The 23,685-nt window shown below is 36.5% G+C and overlaps 1 protein-coding gene across 1 annotated transcript; it reads left to right on the top strand.

Moving 5' to 3' along the window:
• The first annotated feature begins 4,636 nt into the window (after positions 1 to 4,636).
• On the top strand, positions 4,637 to 13,008 carry LOC129496955 (olfactory receptor 8B3-like). Its single transcript, XM_055305301.1, has 2 exons — positions 4,637 to 4,884; positions 12,048 to 13,008. The coding sequence occupies exons 1-2, from the start codon at positions 4,637 to 4,639 to the stop codon at positions 13,006 to 13,008; spliced, it is 1,209 nt and encodes a 402-aa protein (XP_055161276.1).
• Positions 13,009 to 23,685: the final 10,677 nt, after the last annotated feature.

Genomic DNA, 23,685 nt, shown 5'->3' with positions numbered 1-23,685 from the left:
ATTCTTTTATTTTTAACTTCCTTATGTAATTATTTTAGTCAATATGTTAATATGTTGTAGACAGCACTTAATTGGGATACACATATATATAAATATATATATTTAAAAGATTTTATTTATGTACCTTAGGGAAAGAGAGAGAGAGACAGAGACAGGGAGCATAAGCAGGGGGAAGAGCAGAGACAGAGGGAGAGGGAAAGGGAAACAATCTCCAGCCAACTCTACACTGAGCACAGAGCCCATTGCAGGGCTCCATCCCATGACTGAGATCATGACCTGAGCCAAAACTAAGTCTCACACTCAACCGGCTGAGCCACCCAGGTGCCTCTTAATTGGGTTAAATTTTAAATTCATGATTCTAATCTCTGAATTTTAATTGATGTGTTTAGGTCATTTTATATTTACTATAATTATTGTTATATTTGGGATTACACTTGCCATTTTATCTTTTGGTTTTTGTTTGTTTTTTCTTCTTTTTGTTTTGTTCTTTTTTCCCCCTGCCTTTCTGTTGGTTACTGAAACTAGTTTTAGAATTCCATTTTGACTTGTCTATAGTGTTTTTATGTTTCTCTCTTTGGATAGCATTTAAAAATAAATTTTCTAGATATTGAGTTAAGTATGCATATCATAGTTTAGCAGTTTAAGTGAAGTATACACTTGTTTATGTTCTTTTGCCCTCTCTTGGTTGTAATTATCTTTAACATTTCTCCTGTGTATTACTTGGAATCACATGAGATGATGATATAATTTTTGCTTTAACTGTTAAATGTAATTTAGAAAATTCAAGAGGAGAATGAAACCAACTGCAATAAGGAAAACCTTTATTTTTTCTTTGCATATACTTTCTTATTTCTTGGTGTTCCAATTTTTAAAAAATCATTTGCCTCTAGTTTAGGGAACCTCTTCTAGCCATTCTTTAAGGGAAGGATGCTAACAACAGATTCCGTCACTTGTCTTTATCTGAAAATGTTGTGATTTCCCCTTCATTTGTAAAGAATATTTTCACTGATTATCAGATTCTGGGTGACAGTTCTTTTCTTTTAGCACTTGAGAAATGCTACTCCATTTCCTTCTAACTTTCATGGTTTCTGATGAGAGATTCATGATTTAAAAACAAAATTTAATATGTACGTTAGATATAATTTCTCTCTCTCTTTCAGGGTTGGCTCTACCTAATAAATTTATTAAAGCTAAAGACTATTTGTCTATACAGCTTTATAATTAAATATTTTCAAATCCTCATAATCTAAACATAAGTCAAACCTATAAAGTTCCTTCCTAAATCTATATTGTTACTAAAATTCCAAAAGTTAAATAATAAATTACAGGTTAAACAGTCAATTTAAGCAAATGTAATGACAATTGGAGGGTATGGTTGGCGCCTTTTATAATGTATGCAACTAAGATTTTATAGCAGGAGTGGCATTTCTTTGTCTTAAAACTATCTTCTAAAGTATGGTATAATACAGAAAAAATATAGTTTAATATAGTTTAATAAGAGAAATATGGAATAAATCTTGATAATAAAGGAAGAAAATCAGAATGGTTAAAGAGAGACAATTACATCCAGCTCAACTGTGCAGAGAAAGTCACCTGGCACACTACACACTTCTAGTCATTTGTTCCAAACTTAATGATAAAAGATGTTGACCCTACAATTAAATAGGTACAATTCAATATTTCTTTGAGTTTTCGGAAGTTCTGGTGGTATGACTGCGCACTATATTAGAAAGAATGAGCAATCTTAATTACTGCATCCACACTTCAGGGACTTCCTTGCAATAAGTTTTTTTTTTTTTTGGTGTTTTTAACTTATCATAAACAAACTTATCATCAGGAGGAAAAAAGAACACTATTTTCCAATCCTATATTATGATTGGGAGTTTTAGGTAAAGAACCAAAGTCTGCCAAAGAGGATAGGAATCTCTATAAGAATTAAAGCTTCAATGATATAGAAGCCCAGTGTTTTCAACCAATATACTTAGTTTTAGATGACCTATACTATAGTCCAGAATTGTTCACTTTTAACAGGACTCGTGATCTAACTCACTAATTATTCTATCTTCTTAGTCACCTGCTTTAGTCATCAATGTTGTCATCGTGGTTTCAACCAAGTATTATTATTTTGTTGTTTTATTTTTACAGAAATATTAAATGCTGTCCAATAGAAGTACCTCTCCCAGTTCTATTTGGAAATCTTTATTAGAGACGAACAAACAATAAGAGACTTGTTGACTACCTACCCCAGGTTTCTCCAGTAATACTTAAACCTCTTAGTGAAGAATGGCTTTTTATGGTATATATGGCCTATAGAGATGGAGATAGACTGTCCTCTGACCATCCTGGTTATCAAATCAAGGGCCTAAGGGACAGTGGATATAAGGGAAGTTAATTATGCTTACATCTGTCCATACCAAGTTGAGCCATCAACTCTCATCCTTTATAGGCAACCTCAATAATGTAGGGTATCAAAGGGAGTTCCCATGAGAATTAACCCAACAATTAATCTGCCTTACTTGCCTGTCATTGGTCAGGCCCTACAGGCAACTATAAATGTAATAGAATTACTAAGATGTGGGAACTTCCTCATTGACTCGGAATAATAAGAAAATATGTACATTAGTGTAAAGCAATAAATTCTTTTTTTATTTTTTATTTTTTATTTTTTTATTTTTTTTTTGCAACAAGAAATACTGTTTTTTTAAATTTCTATTTATTTATGATAGTCACACACACACACACACAGAGAGAGAGAGAGAGAGAGAGAGAGTGAGAGAGAGGGAGAGGGAGAGAGGCAGAGGGAGAAGCAGGCTCCATGCACTGGGAGCCCGATGTGGGATTCGATCCTGAGTCTCCAGGATTGTGCCCTGGGCCAAAGGCAGGCACCAAACTGCTGCGCCACCCAGGGATCCCTTTATTTTTATTTTTTAATTGGAGTTCAATTTGCCAACATATAGCATAACACCCAGTGCTCATCCCATCAAGTGCCTCCCTCAGTGCCCATCACCCAGTCACACCCACCCCCTGCCCACCTCCCTTTCCACCACCCCTTGTTCTTTTCCCAGAGTTAGGAATATCTCATGTTCTGTCTCCCTTTCTGATATTTCCCACTCATTTTTTCTCCTTTCCCCTTTATTCCCTTTCACTATTTTTTATATTCCCCAAATGAATGAGACCATATAATGTTTGTCCTTCTCCGATTGACTTATTTCACTCAGCATAATACCCTCCAGTTCCATCCACGTCAAAGCAAATGGTGGGTATTCATCGTTTCTAATGGCTGAGTAATATTCCATTGTATACATAGACCACATCTTCTTTATCCATTCATCTTTCGATGGACACCGAGGCTTCTTCCACAGTTTGGCTATTGTGGACATTGCTGCTAGAAACATTGGGGTGCAGGTATTCTGGCATTTCACTGCATCAGTATCTTTGGGGTAAATCCCCAGCAGTGCAATTGTTGGGTCATAGGGAAGATCTATTTTTAACTCTTTGAGGAACCTCCACACAGTTTTCCAGAGTGGCTGCAACAGTTCACATTCCCACCAACAATGCAGGAGGGTTCCCCCTTCTCCACATTTTCTCCAGCATTTGTTGTTTCCTGCCTTGTTAATTTTCCTCATTCTCACTGGTGTGAGGTGGTATCTCATTGTGGTTTTGATTCGTATTTCCCTGATGGCAAGGGATGTGGAGAATTTTCTCATGTGCTTGTTGGCCATGTTTATGTCTTCCTCTGTGAGATTTCTGTTCATGTCTTTTGCCCATTTCATGATTGGATTGTTTGTTTCTTTTAAAGCAATACATTCTAATCAGTGTTGCAAAATTGTTTTTGTGACAACAATAAGCTTAAACTAAATTTCTAAACCACTTTCTGCTCTTTTTAGGGTAGGCTAGCTAACACTCAAAAATTACCCATGTAAGTTTTTAGGTTACATTCTACTTAAGCATTACTAGAGCACATAGTATAATATACAAAAACCAGACAATGTCTACCTGGATCTAAACCTAAATGTGAAAGGGGGTCCACAGGGACACTCTTCATCACTTTTCCACCGAAATATGTTAAACAGTTTTACCACTTAGTGCCAGGGCTTTCAGAAGGGTCATAAATCAGTCTGTACTGATGAGCTAGTTTTTGTTGAAGTAGCTAAGTTGGGGGACACTAGTCAGTCTTGGGGTATCTCTAGAGTTTCTTGGTGGGGAGCTCTTCCACACAGGAAGTTGATGAAATCTCTATCAACAGTTCTGAGCTTTATAACCTAGGCCAATGAATGCATCCTTATTGCTATGCTGGCCACCAATCTGAATTCCAATGTCAAAATTTCACTGATGGGTATCCATGCTTTGTAGAGGCTGGTGATGGCGGCGCGACCCAGAGAGAAAGTTCAGGCTGTTGATACACTTGGTCTTTGTAGAGCTGGGCCATGGCAGTGGCTGAGTTTCAGAAGAGGTGCTACGTAGTCTGCTGCTGCTTGTGTTCTGGGTACATGGTGACCACCACCTCCTCCTGCATCATTTTGGATTCTGCTTGGAGAACCAGTGCTTGGGCCTCTTTTTCTAGATAAGGGCCTCACCCTCCTGTGTTCTTCCATCCCCTGTGACTTCTGGCAGCCTAGACACTGCCACTGGGGCCATGTGCTCTCATGTGGGGCCCCCCACAGGAATGTTGTCATTGAGCAGCCTAGTGGTGGCTCCTCCCAACAACCCAGGCCTCCAGCCCCCCGCAGCGACACGCTGCCTGGGACAACCTGGCCCCAGGGGCTTCCCCACCTCAGATGTCCTGCTGAAAGTCACCTTGGATTTGAGGACTGTTGCCACCCTTGCCTCCCCAGAGGAGCCATCTGCTGCACCTGCCATGACCACCTGGCCCCCCTACTCAAGGTATCATTTCTTTTTTTGCTACATGTTTTTTTGATTTTTAGAAATTTGATTATGATGTGTTTTGGCATGGATTTTTGTGGATTTGAATCTGTATATTCAAATATCATACCGTATCAAATATCAGAATCTGTATATTTGTGTCTTTTCCCAAATTTGGGAAATTTTGAAACTTCCCCCAAATTAAACACTTTTTCAGCCCTGCTTCTCTTATCTTTCCAGGACTCTGATTACATGAATATTGGATTTTTTTGGTTATAGTGCTACAGGCCTTTGAGACTCTGCTCAATTTTTTTTTCTAGTTGCTTTTTTGTATGCTCTTCACATTGTGTAATGTCTCTTGTTTCCCCTTTTCTACCTTCTAGTTCATTGATTCTGGTCCATTCTACTGGTGAGTTCATTCTCTAATTTACTAATTGTAGTTAAAAATTCCCTTTTGTTCTTTATTCTATTTCTTTGCTGAGATTTTCTATTTCTTAGCTGAGATTTTGCATTTTTAAAATCTGTTTCAAATGTGTTCATAATGTTTACTGGTGTATCTTTATCATGATTTTCAGGTAATTATAACATCTCTGATATCTCAATGTCTGTTTTGTAAGTGTATAATCTTCTGGATTCTTGGTATGACAAATATTTTTTGATCAAAACCTAGCCATCTTAATATTATAGTATGATACTCTGGATCTTATTTAAATCTTCCTAAATCTTCCATGTAATCTGTGTTTTTGTTTTGTTTTCCCCTAAGACTGCCCTGGTAGGAGAAGGGAAGGATTATCTCATTATTGCAGGTTGAATTATAAGTTTATGTTCCCTTCTTAGGCTTTGTTGACATTCAAGGGAAGAAATGCTTCATGACTGCTGGGAGGGAATGGGAATTCTGGCTTCCCACATGTTCTCCACTGACACTGTAGTGAGGGTGGTCTCACTAATGCTGGGTAATTAAAAGTCCTGACTTTCTACTAGGCCTCCTCTGACACTTCCCGTGTGTGTGTATGTGTGTGTGTGTGTGTGTGTGTGTGTGTGTTGTTGTTGTTGATACAACTTAAGATAGCCTCATGAGGGGAGACAGGTTCCCAATCAGTCTTTGTCACCATGGTTGTAAGTGGAGCCGTTCTTTTTCTTTTTTTAACTTCTTTTTAAATTTTTTAAATTTAACTCCCACTTCAGTTCTTTGACTCCTCTTCAGTCAAAATGGAGTAGTTACTAATGGCACTTCATTGCTGCTAAGTGAGAGGTAGATGTTTAACTCCCTGATGGATCCGATGGACAGCAGTAGGGAGTGGAGCTAAGTATGACAACTAGCACTGTCTTATACAATCTTGTTTTACTTCATTGCTACTGGGTGGGTTGGAAGCTAGTTCCTCACTTGGTCCCACTGACCAAGGGGGTACTAGCAGGGGATAAAGAGTGCCAATTACCATCATTTTGTTCAATTTTATTGTTGCTGAGTAGGAGGGGAGTCCAGATTGTTGCTCAACCCCTGTAACACCATGCTGGTTGAGGCATCAGATTACCACTTCCTATTTCCAGACAAGAGGTAGAAATTTAGTCTCCTTGTGGCCCTTCTGACTTATCCCTATAAGGGAATCAGGGTGCCTTCTGTTACCACCAAGAGACTGGAGACTGGAGACTGGAGATGTAGCTCTCTGCTTGGCCCTGCTGACATGGGTTGTGGGGCAGGTTTTCATTTAATTTTTGGCTGTTGTAGGGTGAATATTATAAAAAATGTGTTGTATTCTGCTTGGCTACCTTTTTTCTATTCCTTTGGTTAGAGGAAAGTTTTTTAGATCTGTGTCTCGGGTGGCTTGGGGTTATATGTGAAAAGCCAGGGAATTCACCACTTATATTCCCCAAGTCCCCATATTCCATGGCGATATGCCTTCTTTTTACCTTTCAGAGTCTTGCTGTTTGTTATGTCCAGGATTTTTTTAGTTTAAGAGAGTAGAGAGCAATGACATACTCCCATCTTGGCTGGAATCAGATGTCAGTCGACTGAAATTAAAAAAAATATATTCAATTTCTTAAGCCTGAAATCTGAGGGATTACTCTAGCATCAACATATTTAAGAGCTCTGAGAATGATTGGACAGATGTTGAGCTCAAACATGTCAAGTTAGTAATGCTTCTGACTGCTATTGACTGCTATCTGTAGTAAGTAGGCAAGGGAGTTCAAAGCTCCAGCCATGTTCAAATATGTTCCTAGTTCTTACTTTATGCAGTACCCTTTTGAATCTCAGGATCCAACCCTTATCTGGGTTTGCGTGATGCTTTTTCCTTATTAGATAGAGTTGTACATTTCGGGAAGAATAATGTAAAGTGAGGCATCTGTCATATCAAGTCTACATGATATCACTATGATTTATCACTGGTGTTATTAACTTTGATCAATTGGATAAGGTGGTGTCTGTCAGAAAAATGTAATATTTCTCCCTTTTCATACTCAGTCCTTTGCAATCCAGTCATTAAGTCTAAGGGAGAGGAATTAAGCTCTGTTTCCCTGAGAGGAGTTATCAAGACATATATTCTTGAAATTCTTCTCAAGGAACATTTGTTCTTTTTCTCCTGTAACAATGTAGATTCATGGATATTGAATTTATTTTGGGGGGTTATAATCCAATAATATCCTTATGACTCATATTTGAGCAACATGGGGGTTAGAGGCAACTCCAAAACTTACCTGGAAGCCTTATCAATGAAATAAAGAGTTAACGCATATTTTGTATATTATATGTATTATATTGCATTCTTAGAATAAAATAAGCTAGAGAAAAATCTCTAAAAAATATTTCCAATATATTCAAACCTGTGTGATTAAAGGGTCAACAGTATTTATTTTGTTCCTCTAATAGATCCAGCTTTACTCTTTCACAGCTCTCAGGTTGGAGCCTGTGAACTTTTGACCATGTCTGTGTCTTCTTTTTTAAAAAATAATTCTTTACACTCTGATACTTACAATACTACAGGATCATTTTGTGATTTCCCTGGTTCAGCCCCCAAATGAATCACTTCTCCAAGGAGCCCTAGTTCTTATTATTAGAGAATGTTATTAAGAAACCAAGAGCAGGGTGCTGGTGTGTTCATTGCTACTAGGGTATCACTGTTTCTAGGTCATCTTGGTGGAGAGAGGTAGGAAATATTTGTGTGTATTCAAACTCTTGTCTATATATCTATCATCTATCTGTCTATCTATCTATCTATCTATCTATCTATCTATCTATCACCTATCTATCAGTCATCTATCTATATTTTTGTATCTGGGTATCTTAATATGTATATTAAATATAAATATTCTCTCTGATTCTAATCTAGCACCAAATCATTTATTCGAGACTTCCTCTAGAAGTCTTTCTGTGACAGAAACAGTTACTTGACTATACATTGCAGGGGTAAATGCAAAAAAACCTGTATATAAGCACTGTACTCTAGTTGATACATTTGTTTCCCACAGGGGTATGGGTATGTAACTCTGAAACTCTAATATATATATATACTGGGGTTGAATGAATAAGAAATTGTAGCTAATAGAAATTTCATTATATTGAAATGCTTCTTCTTGACTATTTGATTGTGACTACTAATGTGCACTTCAGAAAGAGTAGTGTTCCGGTATACCCTGTGTTCCCCATGTCTTTGACTAATTACAAGACTGACTTAAATTCTGAGTGTTCCAGCCTATGTTCTTACAGGAGGAAGAATGATAACCTTGACTCTGGTTGGCTTAAAGAGAATTCTTAGTTGAATTGGTCTCAACTGTGATCTTCTGGATCCTGTCTCTGAAACACTTTCCATAAATAAGACAGATTTATTTTTGTATTAATACACAAATTTTAAATGACTACAGAAGGTTGAATAAACTTGAATTATAAAAAACTGAATACTACTCATCAATAAAAGGAATGAACCATTGATACACATAACAACTGGGATGGACTTAAAGGCATCCTAAAAAAAGCTAAAGTCAGATGTCTATTATTGGCAGATGAATGGATAAAGAAGATGTAGTATATATACAATGGAATATTAGTCATCAAAAGAATGAAATCTTGACATTTGCAACGACATTAATGGAACTAGAGCATTTAATGCTAGGCAAAATAAGTCAGAGAAAGACAAATGCCATATGATTTCACTCATGTGGAATTTAAGAAACAAAACAGATAAACATAGGAGAAGAGAATGAAAAATAAAAGAAGATGAAGAGAGGGAGGTAAACCATAAGAAATGCTGAACTCTAGGAAACAAACTGAGTTGCTGGAACGTGAGTGGGGAATGGGATAACTGGGTGGTGGGCATTAAGGAGAGCACTTGATGGAATGAGCACTGAGTGTTGTATGCAACTGATGAATCACTAAATTCTATTCCTGAAACTGATAACATACTATATGTTAATTAAATTGATTTCAAACACAGAATTAAAAAAACACAAATAAATAATAGCTAAAAATAGCTAAACTCAGAGGTTACATATTATATGATTTCATTTATTGTTCTCTAAAGGCATCAACTGTGGAGAAGGAGAACAGGTTAGTGGTTGCTGGAAGACAGAGATGCAGGTGGAAGGGGATGTGAATGACTGCAAAGGGGCAGAATAAGGTGATGGAACAGTTCTGTATATTAATTGTAGCTTTTGTCCCATGAATCTATACAGGGAATCAAATTGCATTGACCTACACACACACACACACACACACACACACACACACACACACGACAGAAACATGTCTGAGTTTACACCCTAAAAGTGACTGTAAGTGTTAATTTCCCATCAGGAGTGATATGTTCACCAGATTTCCAAGAAAGTATGCTGGCATACACTCAATGCATGTAAAACTGCTGAAAACTATTAAGCGTCTGTAGTCCTAAAGAAGTTAACATTATTGTACCAAATTCAGTTTCCTGGTTTTGCTATTATACTGCAGTTGTTGAAGATGTCACTGTAGTAGGAATCTGGGGGAAATTGATGCATTATTTTTACAATTACCCGTGAATCTGTGCTCATTTAAAGCTAAATTTTAGATGCTTTCTCACAAGCACAAGTAGAAATTAATATATACTGTGAAGTTCTAAAGTCATATTTTTTTTTGAAATTATATGGTCTCATTCATTCATTTGGGGAATATAAAAATTAGTGAAAGGGAATAAAGGGAAAGGAGAGAAAATGAGTGAAAATATCAGTGAGGGTGACAAAACATGAGAGACACCTAACTGGGAAATGAACAAGGGGTAGTGGAAGGGGAAGTGGGCGGGGGGTTGGGGTGACTGGGTGATGATGGGCAGTGAGGGGGGCACTTGGCGGGATGAGCACTGGGTTTATGTTATATGTTGGCAAATTGAACTCCAATAAAAAAAATTAAAAAAAGAAATAGAAGCCTATTAACCCTGATTTTTCTTATAGATTTAACTTTAACACATTGAAAGCATGACACATGGAGTGAGAACAACCCAAAGTAAAGTTTTTATGGAATAATGGATTGTCATTCTATTAAATAACTTCTCATTAAGCAATAATCTCTGAAATCAAGAGTATCCTTTTGTTCTATGTTTATAAAATATGGATAAATGATGATTATTTGAAGGTTCTTGAAATATTAAAAAGAGCCTTAATAAACTTTACTGAAATGTCCACAAATTCTTGCTAAAACTACTGTATTACCTAGAATGGCAATTAGTGACATTTTCAATGATGTTATTTATTTGCATCTTTATACAAGCAGAGGATCCTTTCTTGTAAAACCTGGGGAATATATCATCCCTGATGGGAAATTAAAATTTACTGTCACAATTAGGGTATAAACTCAGACATCAATGTCTTCCCTGTAGAGTTTATCATGATGGGAAGATCATAAGGGAGACCTATGCCTAGATTTCTAATGAGGTCTAAAAGAATAATAAGGCTTATGAGCAAAAGCCTTGTGCTCTATGACATGGTGGGCCCGATGTCAGCTATGTGGTTTCCCTTCAAATTCTCTTAGTAAATTTATAAGTAGAAGTTTGATCTACTCCTCAGTCTGACTTCTGGAACATCCAGTCTGGGAGATCTATGCTATCACTATCACCAATAAAGAAAGAGGATCCTGTGCCTATATCTACTCAGTTTTGATATCGTAAAAGCGAGTTCTTACAGGACAATGGAGGTGAAACTCACAAAGCCTTGGCACTGAGTTTTCGCAATGGAAGGAGAGTGAGTTATGCAAGTTTCTATTTTTCTCTCACCCTGTTGCTGAAAAATGGTGAAAAGTATTTACTTTTAATAACAAGAAACTCAAAAGTATGCAACTCAGACCCTATTGCCTGCATTATTCTCAGCACATCCTTCTTGTGTTGGCTTCATCCTCAGTCTGGTAGCAGGAGAGCTATAGCAGTTCCAAGTGACATGTCCAGATAATAGGAACATCAGAGGAAGAAAAGATTTGGTTTTTTTCCCTAAACATTTTTTTCCTGAAATATACTATACATATGGAAAAGTTTACATGTAACTAACTTCATTGGCATCCAAATTATATTTCTCTTTCATGCTCTCCCACAAAGCAAAGGAAACACATCCACTTTCCTTTATTCATTTTCTGTACAGCTAAGATGGAACAAAGGAGAATGTGTAGAAACAAACCATTAAGTGCAAATCCTAGGCTACCAAAGGTCTCCCCAATAAGTGTTATCAGTAATTTACTTAGTGAATTCTGATAGTAAGGTATCTGGAAACCCTGTAGACCATGAGAGATTTCCTTTTAGGAAGCAAAATATCTGATTGGTTGATGCCTTAGGAGAATTTTTTCTTTTTCTATCTCTCCCTTTTAAAAACATCATCACAGGGGAACTGAGGTATCTGGTAAGATGATGGAAACATGAGCAGGAACTAGAAAGTGGAGGACCAGATGAGTGGGAGGGCATGATGGAGATACTCCCCACTGCTGAAGCTCAGCAGCAGGTATCCTTCATCCTAGCGACTGCATCCCTGTATCTTCTAGTAAAGACAGGAGCATTTGTTTGTTACATGCAGCTCATGCAACAAAAGACAGAATGATTTTAATATTGAGGGGCATGTGGTAGTTCATTCTGACCCTGTGAAGCAAAGGAGAATTTATTTGAATTCTGAGTCTTCTCATAAATGACAGCGTGTAAGGAGGGAGCTGGGTTTTCTATTAATGGGATTTTCTTCTGTTCTCACAGATTTCCAAAGAGGAGAATATTGGTTAGAAATGACTCCTTAGTGACTGAATTCCTTCTTGCTGGATTAACAGACCGCCCTGAGCTCCAGCAACCCCTCTTCTTCCTGTTTCTGATGATCTATATTATCACCATGGTGGGCAACCTTGGCTTGATCATCCTCATCGGTCTCAATTCTCACCTCCACACCCCCATGTACTATTTCCTCTTCAATCTATCCTTCATTGATCTCTGTTACTCTTCTGTTTTCACCCCCAAGATGCTGATGAACTTTGTATCAAAGGACAATATCATCTCCTATGTTGGGTGCATGACTCAACTGTTCTTCTTTCTCTTTTTTGTCATCTCAGAATGCTACATGTTGACCTCAATGGCCTATGACCGCTATGTGGCCATCTGTAATCCATTGTTGTATAAGGTCACCATGTCCCATCGGGTCTGCTCCTTGCTAACTGTTGCTGCATATATGATGGGATTTGCCGGAGCCTCTGCCCACACAGGGTGCATGCTTAGACTAACGTTCTGCAATGTCAATATCATCAACCATTACCTGTGTGACATCCTTCCTCTCCTCCAACTCTCTTGCACCAGCACCTATGTCAATGAGGTAGTAGTTCTGATAGTCGTGGGAATTAATATCACAGTACCCAGTTTTACCATTCTGATTTCTTATGTCTTCATCCTCACTAACATTTTTCACATCAAATCTGCTCAAGGAAGGTCAAAAGCCTTCAGTACCTGTAGCTCTCACATCATTGCTCTTTGCCTTTTTTTTGGATCAGCAGCATTCATGTATCTTAAATATTCTTCTTCTGGATCTATGGAACTGGGAAAAATTTCTTCAGTGTTTTATACTAACGTGGTACCCATGCTCAATCCCCTGATCTACAGTTTGAGGAACAAGGATATCAAAGTTACACTGCAGAAAACCTTGCTTAAAATCCAGAGTAGAAGCATGTTTTAATTAGAAGTTATAATGTAAAGAAATTCAAGTTTAAAAATTTTTTATTATTGTTTTTCAAGAAGGTGTTTTGATCATTACCAATATTGTTTCTGTGGATTGTGTCATGTGTGGTTTAATAGACTTGTCTTAATCATTTTCCTTATAGCTACCTTGTTTCATTTTTGCTTCCATATTTCTGTACCTGATACCAGTTTACTAACTAATAACATGTGTATGAAAAGAATAAATATATTGACTCTTTTCTTTTCTTTTCTTTTCTTTTGCTCTTACTGTTTCTGTCTCTAGGCTATTTCTAATCTGGACAAATATGGTAAGGTTCATAAGTCACAGGAAGTTGAAATTACAGCTTGCTCACCTAAATACAAAAGTGCCAAATACTATAGAAACATTCTTATTCTCCATATTGTTACAAACTGTGTATATAGCTTAAAGTATAATCAAATCCCTCTGATGTTTGCATTTTGTTCTATTTTCTTTTTTCTATTTTCTTATCAACTTTTCTTTTTGTTATTCTCTTCTTTCTTGTTCCCTTTGAAAATGGCAAAATCTATACTACATACCACATGCTTTTGAGAATTTCAATCAGTCCAGTTCATTTAAATTGAATTGAATACATATGACTCCACCTTTTATTGTCAACAATCATATTAGCATAGTATGATTAAAGGAATAATATATATCTCAGGATCCAAATATGGGGGGATGACTGATGTATTATAAGACTTGTCTTCATTACTATCTAAAATAACATCAAATATTTTGAAAAAGAGCATAAAATTCTCACTGTAGTCTGTTATTTATCACTTAAAAGAAAATACCACATATTGGGAGAAACAGACATTGTTTTACTTATTTAATGAAGTTTTAAATGAGAAAAGGGTATATGTTAATGATAATAAACTTTATTTCTAACAACATTTTGAGCTTATTTACATCTGTGTCTTAGTCCATTTGGGCTGTTATAGCAATATCACAGACTCGGTGGCTTATAAACAGAAATTTATTTCTCACAGGTCTGAAAGCCATTAAGTCCAAGATCGGGGTGCCTGGTGGAATAGGTAAGGGCACTCTTGTAGTTTGCAGACCTCTCATTATGTCCTCACATGGTGAAAGGACTAGTGATCTCCATGTAGCGTCTTTTATAAGGCACAAACCACACTCATGAGAATTCCATTGTTGTGACCTATGCATCTCCCAAAGGTCCCACATTCTAATATATTTGGGGGTTAGGATTTCAATATTTGACCATAGCACTTTGTCTCATGAATAAGATAATAAGCATTTAAAGTAGATTCTGTTTCCCATAATGTTCCTATTTCTCAATGTTTTCTCATTTGTATATTTAGAATGTCAGATATTGGGAGGACAAGAATTAGATTATCTTGCTTGAATAACAACAATGTTTATTGCTAAAATAATAATTAATAAAATATAATAAAGTAATAAATAAATCAGAAAGAACTTTGGGGTATAAGTTGCTTCCGGGAGTGGATTGTGGCAATCATAGAGAGGTATTGCTCAGCTCTTTGTTGACTGATAGTCCAAAGCTGATACTCCTTTGGATTCACCATTGTGTTCAGGTAGAGTCCACGCTCACTCTGAGATGTCTGTCCCCAGGTAGTAGCTTAGCATGATGAGTCATACAGGAGTTGGCCATTATCTATATAACACAGGTGTCTTCTGATAGGCAATCTTTTCATAGGGACTTCTTGTCATCCTAAACAGAGAGTTTTTGGGACTGCACTATAGTCCGAGATTTTCCTACTGTGTCCTTCCTTTCTCTCTTCTTTCTTAGGTGTCAGAGTTTCAACTCAGTCTGAAGGCCTTTATCACTGGCTCCTTCTCCCTCCGATTTTATCCTTCACAACTCTTTCACAATAAATGTCTTGCAGGTGTAATTATTTCTTGGCATCTGCTTCTTGTGGAACTCTACATGACACAGAAGATTTACACTTCACACTAACTGATTTTAACACTTAGGTATATCCTCTGATAATGCAGATAGATTGGTTTTGTTATTAAGATAGATAAGTCATGGTACAGTCTCTTTTCTCTTCAGAAAGAGACCCTTACTTATATAGTCAATTGATTTTTGACCAGGCAACAAAGTAAATCAATAGGGATAGGAAACTTTTTAAAGCAATCATGCTGAAAATACTGTTCTTGAGAAATATCATCTCCATATCACACCATATACAATGATTAGTTTTAAATGGATCACACTGCACACATGAAGTTTAAACATAAATCTTCTAGAAGAAAACATAGAAAGTATGTTGGTGTAGACAGATTTCTAAAACATATTCTAGAAAGCACTAGTCTCAAAAGAAAAAAAAATATAAAATAAACTGCATTAAAATTAGAGCATCTGTTTACAAAAAAAATTCATAGGCAACCACAGATTTGAAGAATATTTGCAATACATTTATCTGATAAAGGTATTGTAACCATAATATATAACAAGATAAAAACTGAAAGATACCTTGACAATAAAAGAATATATCATAAATATTCAGATGATTTGAAAGACATATTCCCCCAAAAGGCATGCAAATGGCCAATAGGCCCATGGAAATGTGTTTAACCTTCTGCATCTCCTTAGATGTGTAGTCAGTAGCTGCACAACACTCTTTTGGCAGCTATACTGTCGTTCCTCGCTTCATTGCATGGGCTATGCCACTTGAGAGGTTTAAGCACTTGTTAGGCCTGCTCATTGGTCTTCTTCCATGTTGGGCCCCGCCCTGGGTTGAGCCTCTACTTCAGAGGTCCAAGCACCATATGTGGGGCACCTTGAAACCCTCCATTCATACAAACACAGGCATATAGAGCTTCTCCTCTAGATGAGGAGATTCTAGAATCTGGTTATACTTCCTCTTTTCATGTGTTTTACCAGTTGTGAGAGTAGTAGCTATTTTCTGTAGTTAGTCTGTATTTTTCAACTTTTTTCTTTTCCCCCTTACAATACAGAATAAACCAATTCTTTGTTTTAAATAGACTCTTTAAGAAACACATATTATGCCATTTGTTTTTCTGATTATACTGTGTATGATACAGGTAGCACATTTTATGTGATTTTTATAGGTGGATTTACTTACTTTAGGAGACATTATCTTGTCCAATCAACACATTCCAAACCTCAATGGCAGTGATTAGTCAATAGTAGACATTTGATTTGTGTTTTCTATCATAACTATTTTTTTAACCTTTCTTTTCTCCCTAGAGTTACTGAGTTGTTAAGATTAAGTCTAGGAATTTTGTTGGTTCTTTTTGCTACCTTGGGAGAACCTTTCTGAGATTAAAACTGTGTAGAACTAAGCAGAACAAAAAGTGGGAAGAGAGACACACACTTGAATGACTTGGTCCTGTACATCCATACAAGAAGCCAAGTACATCCTCAATTTACTGATTTCATTTACCACTTTTGTGGCATAGGCTGGCTTATTTAGTTAGATTCACTTTGAATTTCTGTCACTTAATTTGAAGGATTCTTAATGTAATCTACAAAATATTCCACATATACCACACAATTCTGCATAATGTAGTAGTAAAAGAAATTAATTCTGGATCCATAGACACGAAAATATGAATCTTGTTCTGGCAGTTGCTGTTTTGAACATGGAACAGTCAATTAATCCTTCCTGCCTAATTTAGAGGATGGGCATCAAGGAGGATATGAGGGAAGGTGGATAAAGAGTCTAGCACTGTGACTAGCTAACAATAACTAATAGTGGTATAAATCTATGTCCTTAGATTTCTCTCTAATTATACTGAGAAATCATAAGGTCAAGGCCTATACCTCATTCTGTGTGTGTTCAGTCTGTCTTGCAGTCTAAATGCTCAAAAATTGTTCATTAAATGAAATGAGCCAGGAAGACCTCTAAAATAAAGAGTGTCTATTTATGGAGTTTTAGCACTCATGTACCATCTACTTTGGGTAGAATAGAACTCTCAAGACCTGGAACATTAAATTCCAGGGTTCAGGTTCCTATGGACTTAGTGTTCTCCTAGCTTTCATCCTAAAAGTACAGTGGAGGACTCTGGTTAAGGATGAAAGACTAATGTAAGCAAGTTGTCTCTATTTCTTCTTGAAATCACTAACATGACAGAAAAGGGATTAAAAATGGCACCCACTCACCTGATTTATTATTATAATCATACAATAGTAGGAATTAGGAATAGAGAGCAAGAAGAGGATGTGCATGTCTGTACAGTGATGGTACAGGTTGGAAAAGTTACAAATTCTCATCTTGGTAGTAGTTCAGGTTAGAAAACTATTAGAGTAATCTGAATTGGAGATGAAGAGAGAATATAGAAGCTGTGTAAGAGGGAAGGCCAAATCTTTCAAGGAGTTGGATTCTCTGGGATTTGGAGACTGGATGAAGATGGTAAGCAAGAAGTTTCTTGAATTTAGTTTGTAGATTAGTTGCCTGGATGATGGTGGAAATAATGCGGAAAATGATGACCTGGAGGAGGAGCAGTGGGAATCATCAGAAAATTCTGACTTTAGTTTTGGGCACTTTGGGCTTAAGGCATATAAGTAGACATAATATAGAACTTTCTGAGGGGCATTTATGGAAGTACATATACATGTAGATACAGATCTATATATGGATCTGCATTTCTCAATATAAGTGATCTTGCCACCAAAGGGACACATGCCAATGTCTAGAGAACATCTTGATTGTCATCACACCTGGTGGAGGGGGTTACTACTGGAATCTAATGGGTAGAGGCCAGGGATGCTTTCATCTTATGATACACAGGACAGCTTCACAATAAAGAATTATCTAGTCCAAAATGTCAGTAGTGCCAGGGATGAAGAACCTTGATATAATAACTATGGTTTGGGAACAGGGGAGGGGTATTAACACTTATCAGGCTCTTTTTGTGTGTCAGTCTTTTTTCTGACACTTTATATGATTTAACTCATTTAATCCCCACAACAACCATATGGGATGATTAATCCTTTAAATTCATTTTATAGATATACATAGGTGTATCTAGATATAAAAATATACATACAAGGGCCAGAGAATTTATATTATGGTCTTCAGTCTCACAATTGAGGATATTAAAGTTCAGATTTAATCTCAGTCTGACTTGAATGTCCACTCCTACTTTCTTAACCACTTTGCAGAACATCCTTTTACAGAAGTGAAATCCCCATGTTTGGATAGTGCTAAAAGTATGATTTAATATTTTACTCATGCAGTCCCCAAGAGTTTAAGAAAGTGCTAGAAATGGCAAGTGACTATGCCCCAAACTTTCCTCTTAGCACTGTGCATAGACTCCAGAAGATGATAAAGGAAATGATAAATGGAGGCACTCATTCCTCTGCATTGGGGATTAGGAATTCCTATTGTAAAATGATAAACTGGGCAAAATATTGAGTCTCAAAGGATCCAATCCTAAACCTGTGACACAGAATATGAACATGGGCTCAATAATTTCTACCCTCAGTGGAACTCATTTAACTTGGAAGGAAATAATGAGGGAGAGAATAATTTTCTGTGCTTCTAATAAATTTTCTCAGAACTACAGGTCATGGAATAGATTTCCATTTGAGTCAACTGGTTGTTTTGGAGTTAATATAATATTGTTTTTGGCCTTGCACGTTAAGAGGACTTCTGGGCAATTCTCAAATAGAGATAATGGCCTGTTCTCCAGAATACCTCTTTTAGCAATGTCAAAGCCTGAGGGCTCTGCTGATGGATATTGCCTCCTTCCTAGTCAGAAACTTTGACCCCTCAGGATTGTAGAGTAGAAGGTCCAGCAGCAGTGAGGCCTCCAGGACAAGGAAGATGAGACTCATGGAGCTACTGGAGAAGTTTGTGTTTTAGGTGCCCAAGGAGCACCCATAGGTACTGCTGTCTGTGGTAGTGGGAAGCCAGGCAGGAAATCCTGAAGTTGCTTCAGAAAGATGACCAACATCTGTTTCCTCATTTCAGATACTCCTGACAATTTCCAGCTGATGTATCCTGTTAGTACCATTTAAACTAGTGCGGTTGCTCTAAGAATGTACAAGCCTTCTTCAAATTAGGGCTTCTTTGTTATTTTGAAGTATTTGAAATGAAAACATGAAATTGGCTCTAAATTGCTTTACCATTAAATCTCAATGAAAGAAAAAAGTTTTCATTATTTGAATGATTTCAATTGTAAATTTTGAATTAAAAAATGATTTCAGACTCTGTGTTACCTTCATGTTCATAATTTTTGAATTATGGTGATTGTAAAAAAATTTATGGCTATAATTATTAAGAATTCCTGATCAGTAACTGTGTAATTCACAAAATATGATAGAAAAAAATGTGCCAATGTGCCCTGTGCTTGCATTCTCTTGTTGACCCACCCTATCCAACACACCCTTGGTAGAGCCCATCCAAATCAGTGCCACAACCATGGAAGTATGGTACTGACCTGAGACAAACATCCTGACATGGAACAATACCACTCCAAATGACTCCTGCCTTGGAGAGAGGGCAAGATAAACACATCAGTTCAATTATGGCTCCAGTAGTGGGCTGGGGGCAGATATCTGATATGATGGTAGCCATACCCACCAATGAAAGCTTCTTAGGGAACCAAAAGAGTGCCTGCTGTTCCATGCAATCACACTGCTGGCAAAGGCCAAGTCTACCCCATTCAAGCCCAAGGTGGCTCCAGACTGGCCCATGAACAATAGAAGGACTAAACCCTGCCCACAATAGGCAAGGAGAACCATTGCAGACAACTGGACCAAAGACAAACATGCCTAATCCACAATAGTAGGGCAATAGACAGAGGAGGTAACACATAGCAGGTAATAGACAGGTAACACATAACAGGTAACATGCAGAGGAGACACTCTTGAAGTGCCAAGTTCTGGTGAATAGGGGACATTGCAGGACCTCTTATTCATAAGGTCACTACTTTCCAGAGCAGGAGACATAGCTGCCTAACACATCAAAACAGACATAGTTAGACAAAATAAGTAGATAGAGAAATATGTCCCAAATGAAAGAACAGGACAAAATTTCAGCAAAAGAGCGAAATGAAATGGAGATAATAAGCCCGATACAGAATTTAAAATAATGTTAACAAAAGTATTCACTAGACTTGAGAAAAGAATGGAGAGTCTCAGTGAGTCCTTCAACAAAACAATAGGAAAAATAAAAAAGGAACCACTCAGAGGTGAAGAATTCAGCTGAAATTAAAAATAGACTAGAGGAAGCAGAAGAATGGATCTGTGACCTAGAAGACAGAATAATGAAAAGCAGTCAACCTGAACAGTGGAAAGAAAGAAAGATAACAAAAAGTGAGGATATATATATAAAATAATAATAATAATAATAAAAAGTGAGGATAGATTAAGGGAATTCAGTGACATTATTAATCATAATAGCATTTGCATTTTAGGGATTCCAGGAGGAGAAGAGAGAGAAAAGGGGGCAGAAAATTTATTTAAATAAATAATAGCTGAAAAATTCCTGAATCTAAGGAAGGGAACAAATCCAGATCCATGTGCCACACAAACCCCCAAAAACCAACTCAAGATGTTCCACACCAAGATACATAGTAATTAAAATGGTAAAAAAAAAAAAAAAGTAATGATGACGAGTATGTTAAAAGCAACAAGAGAGGAAAAAAAAAAAACCCAGTTGTATACAAGGAAAATCCCATAAGGAGATTAGGCGATTTTGCAGTAGAAACATTGAAGGCTAGAAGGGCATGGCATGACATATTCAAAGTATGGAAAGAAAACAACTTGCTATCAAGAATACTCTATCCAACAAGGCTTTTATTCAGAATAGAAAGAAAGATAAAGAGTTTCCCAGACAATAACAGTTAAAGGAATTCATGACCACTAAACCAGTCCTCCAAGAAATACAAAAGGGGACTCATTGAGTGTAAGGGAAAGACCATAAGCAGGAGTAAGAAAAGTGGGAAGCACAAACATAGTAAAATAAACATATCTATAAAAATCAGTCAAGGGGGTCACATGGTAAAAGGAGATCAAGCACGACACCATCTACCTAAAATATGGTGGGGGAGAGGAGTAAAAATTTAGTGCTTTTAGAATGGGTTCAAACTTAAACATCTGTTTGCTCAATATAGACTGCTATATGCATAAGGTATTATATACAAACATGATAGTAACCACAAATCAAAACCCAGTAATGGATGTGCAAAAAATAAAAAGAAAGGAATCTAATTATACCACTAAAGAAATCCAGCAAATTGTGAGAAAAGAGAGGAAGAGAAAGACTATAAAAACAGCCATAAAACAAGTAACAAAACGGCAGTAATTTCATACCTGTCAATAATTACCTTGAATATAAATGAACTGAACGCTTCAATCAAAAGATGTAGGGTGACTGAATGGATAAAAACAAAGCAAGGCTTGTCTATATACCGCCTACAAAGGACTCATTTTGGACCTAAAGATGCATATAGATTGAAAGTAAAGGGATGGAGAAGCATTTATTATGCAAGTGCAAGTGAAAAGAAAGCAAAGGCAGCAATATTTATATCAAACAAAATAGACTTGAAAACAAAAACTGTAATAAGAGACACAGAGAGACAATACATAATAATAAAGGGAATAATCCAACAAAGAAGGTATAACAATTGTAAATATTTATGCAACCAATGTGAGAGCACCCAAATAAACAAAGTAGCTATTAATAAAAAGGAAATAATTGATAGTGATACAATAATAATAAGGGACTTTAATACCCCACTTATATCAATGGATAGATCATCTTAACAGAAGATCAGTAAGGAAACAGCGGCTTTGAGTGACATATTGTATCATATGGATCTAACAGATATATTCAGAACATTGTGTCTGAAAAGAGTGGAGTAAATATTCTTCTCAAGTGCACATGGAACATTCTCCAGAATCGATCATACATTAGGACACAAAACAAGTGTCAACAAATTCAAAAGAATTGAAGTCATACCATGCATCTTTTCTGACCAAAACACTACGAAAATAGAAATCAACTTGAAGAAAAAATTTGGAAAGACCACAAATACATGGAAGTTAAATAACATGCTACTAAAGATGAGACAACTAAGACCTCAAAGAGGAAATTGGAAATACATAGAGACAAATGAAAATAAATACACGATGGTGTAAAACCTTTGGGATGCAGCAAAAGCTTTTCTAAGAGTGGAGTTTATAGCAATATAGGCCTACCTAATCTTAGACCTAAAGGAGCTAGAAAAAGAAGAACAAAATCCCAAACCAGTAAAGAAGGAGGTATAAAGATTAGAGCAGAAATAGATGAAATAGAAACTAAAAAATCATAATGGAACAGATCAATGAAACCATGGGCTGATTCTTTGAAAAGATCAACAAAATTGATAAACCTTTAGCCAGACTCCTAGGAGAGAGGGAGAGAGAGAGAGAGAGAGAGAGAAAGAGAAAGAGAGAGAAGAAAGAGAAAGAGAGAGAAAACTAAAAAATCAGAAATAAAAGAGGAGAAATAACAACCAACACCACAGAAATACAAAAGAGTACAAGGGAATATTATGAAAAGTTATATGCCAACAAATTGGACAAACTAGAAGAAATGGAAAAAATTCTGGGAAATGTATAACCTCTTAAAACAGAAGCAGGAAGAATAGAAAATTTGAACAGATGGATTACCAGCAATGGAATAGAATCAATAATCAAAAAACTCCCAAAAAACAAAAGTCCAGGACCAGATGGCTTCACAGGCAGATTCTACCAAATATTTAAAGAAGAATTAATACCTATTCTTCCTCAAACTCTTCCAAAAAATAGAAGAAACACTTCCAAACTCATCCTACAAGGCCAGCATTACACTCATCCTTAAGCCAGGTAAAGACATTACAAAAAAAGAGAACTATAGGTCAATATTGCTGATGAACATAGAAACAGAAATCCTCAACAAAATATTAGCAAACTGAATCCAACAATACATTAAAAAATCATTCACCACAATCAAGTGGGATTTATTCCTGGGATAGCTGGGATGCAAGGTGGTTCAATATTCACAAAACATCTAACATGATATATCCCATCAACAAAAGAAAGGATAAAAACCCATATCCTCATTTCAATATGCTGAAAAAGCATTTGACAAAGTACAGCATCCATTCATGATAAACAGTCTCAATAAAGTAACAGCTGACATCAGCTAGTATCATAAACAATAGTGAAAAACAGAGCTTTTCCTCTAAAATCAGGAATAAGACAAGATGTCCACTCTTGCCACTTTCATTCCACATAGGACTGGGAGTCCTAGCAATTGCAATCAAAGAAAAAGGAATACAGAGCATCCAACTTGGTAAGGCAGAAGTAAAACTTTTACTATTTGTAGATGACATGATACTATATATAGAAAACCCTAAAGATTCCACCAAAAAACTACTAGACTGATAAATGTAAGGTTGCAAGATACAAAATCAATATGCATAATTCATTGAGTTTCTATACATTAATAATGAAGTAGCAGAAAGAGAAGTTAAACAAACAATCCCATACATGATTGCACCAAAAATAATAAAATACCTAGGAATAAACTTCACCAAGGAGATAAAAGACTTGTTCTCTGAGAACTATAAAACATGACTGAAATTGAAGATGACAAAAAACAATTGCAAACATATTTCATGCTTATGGATTGGGAGAACAAATACTGTTAAAATTTCTATACTACCCAAAGA

This window comes from Nyctereutes procyonoides, unplaced genomic scaffold, assembly GCF_905146905.1.
Source record: "Nyctereutes procyonoides isolate TBG_1078 unplaced genomic scaffold, NYPRO_anot_genome, whole genome shotgun sequence".
Classification (NCBI taxonomy): Eukaryota; Metazoa; Chordata; class Mammalia; order Carnivora; family Canidae; genus Nyctereutes; species Nyctereutes procyonoides.
Note: the sequence above shows the minus strand (reverse complement) of the source record. Positions and strands in the feature narration are given on the sequence as shown.

What these genes read in the sequence shown, in the direction of transcription:
- LOC129496955 (XM_055305301.1), top strand. Translation starts at nt 4,637, where the DNA reads ATGTGCTCTCATGTGGGGCCCCCCACAGGAATGTTGTCATTGAGCAGC. An exon ending in ACCTGGCCCCCCTACTCAAG is followed by an intron (nt 4,885 to 12,047) that starts GTATCATTTCTT and finishes CTGTTCTCACAG; the next exon opens with ATTTCCAAAGAGGAGAATAT.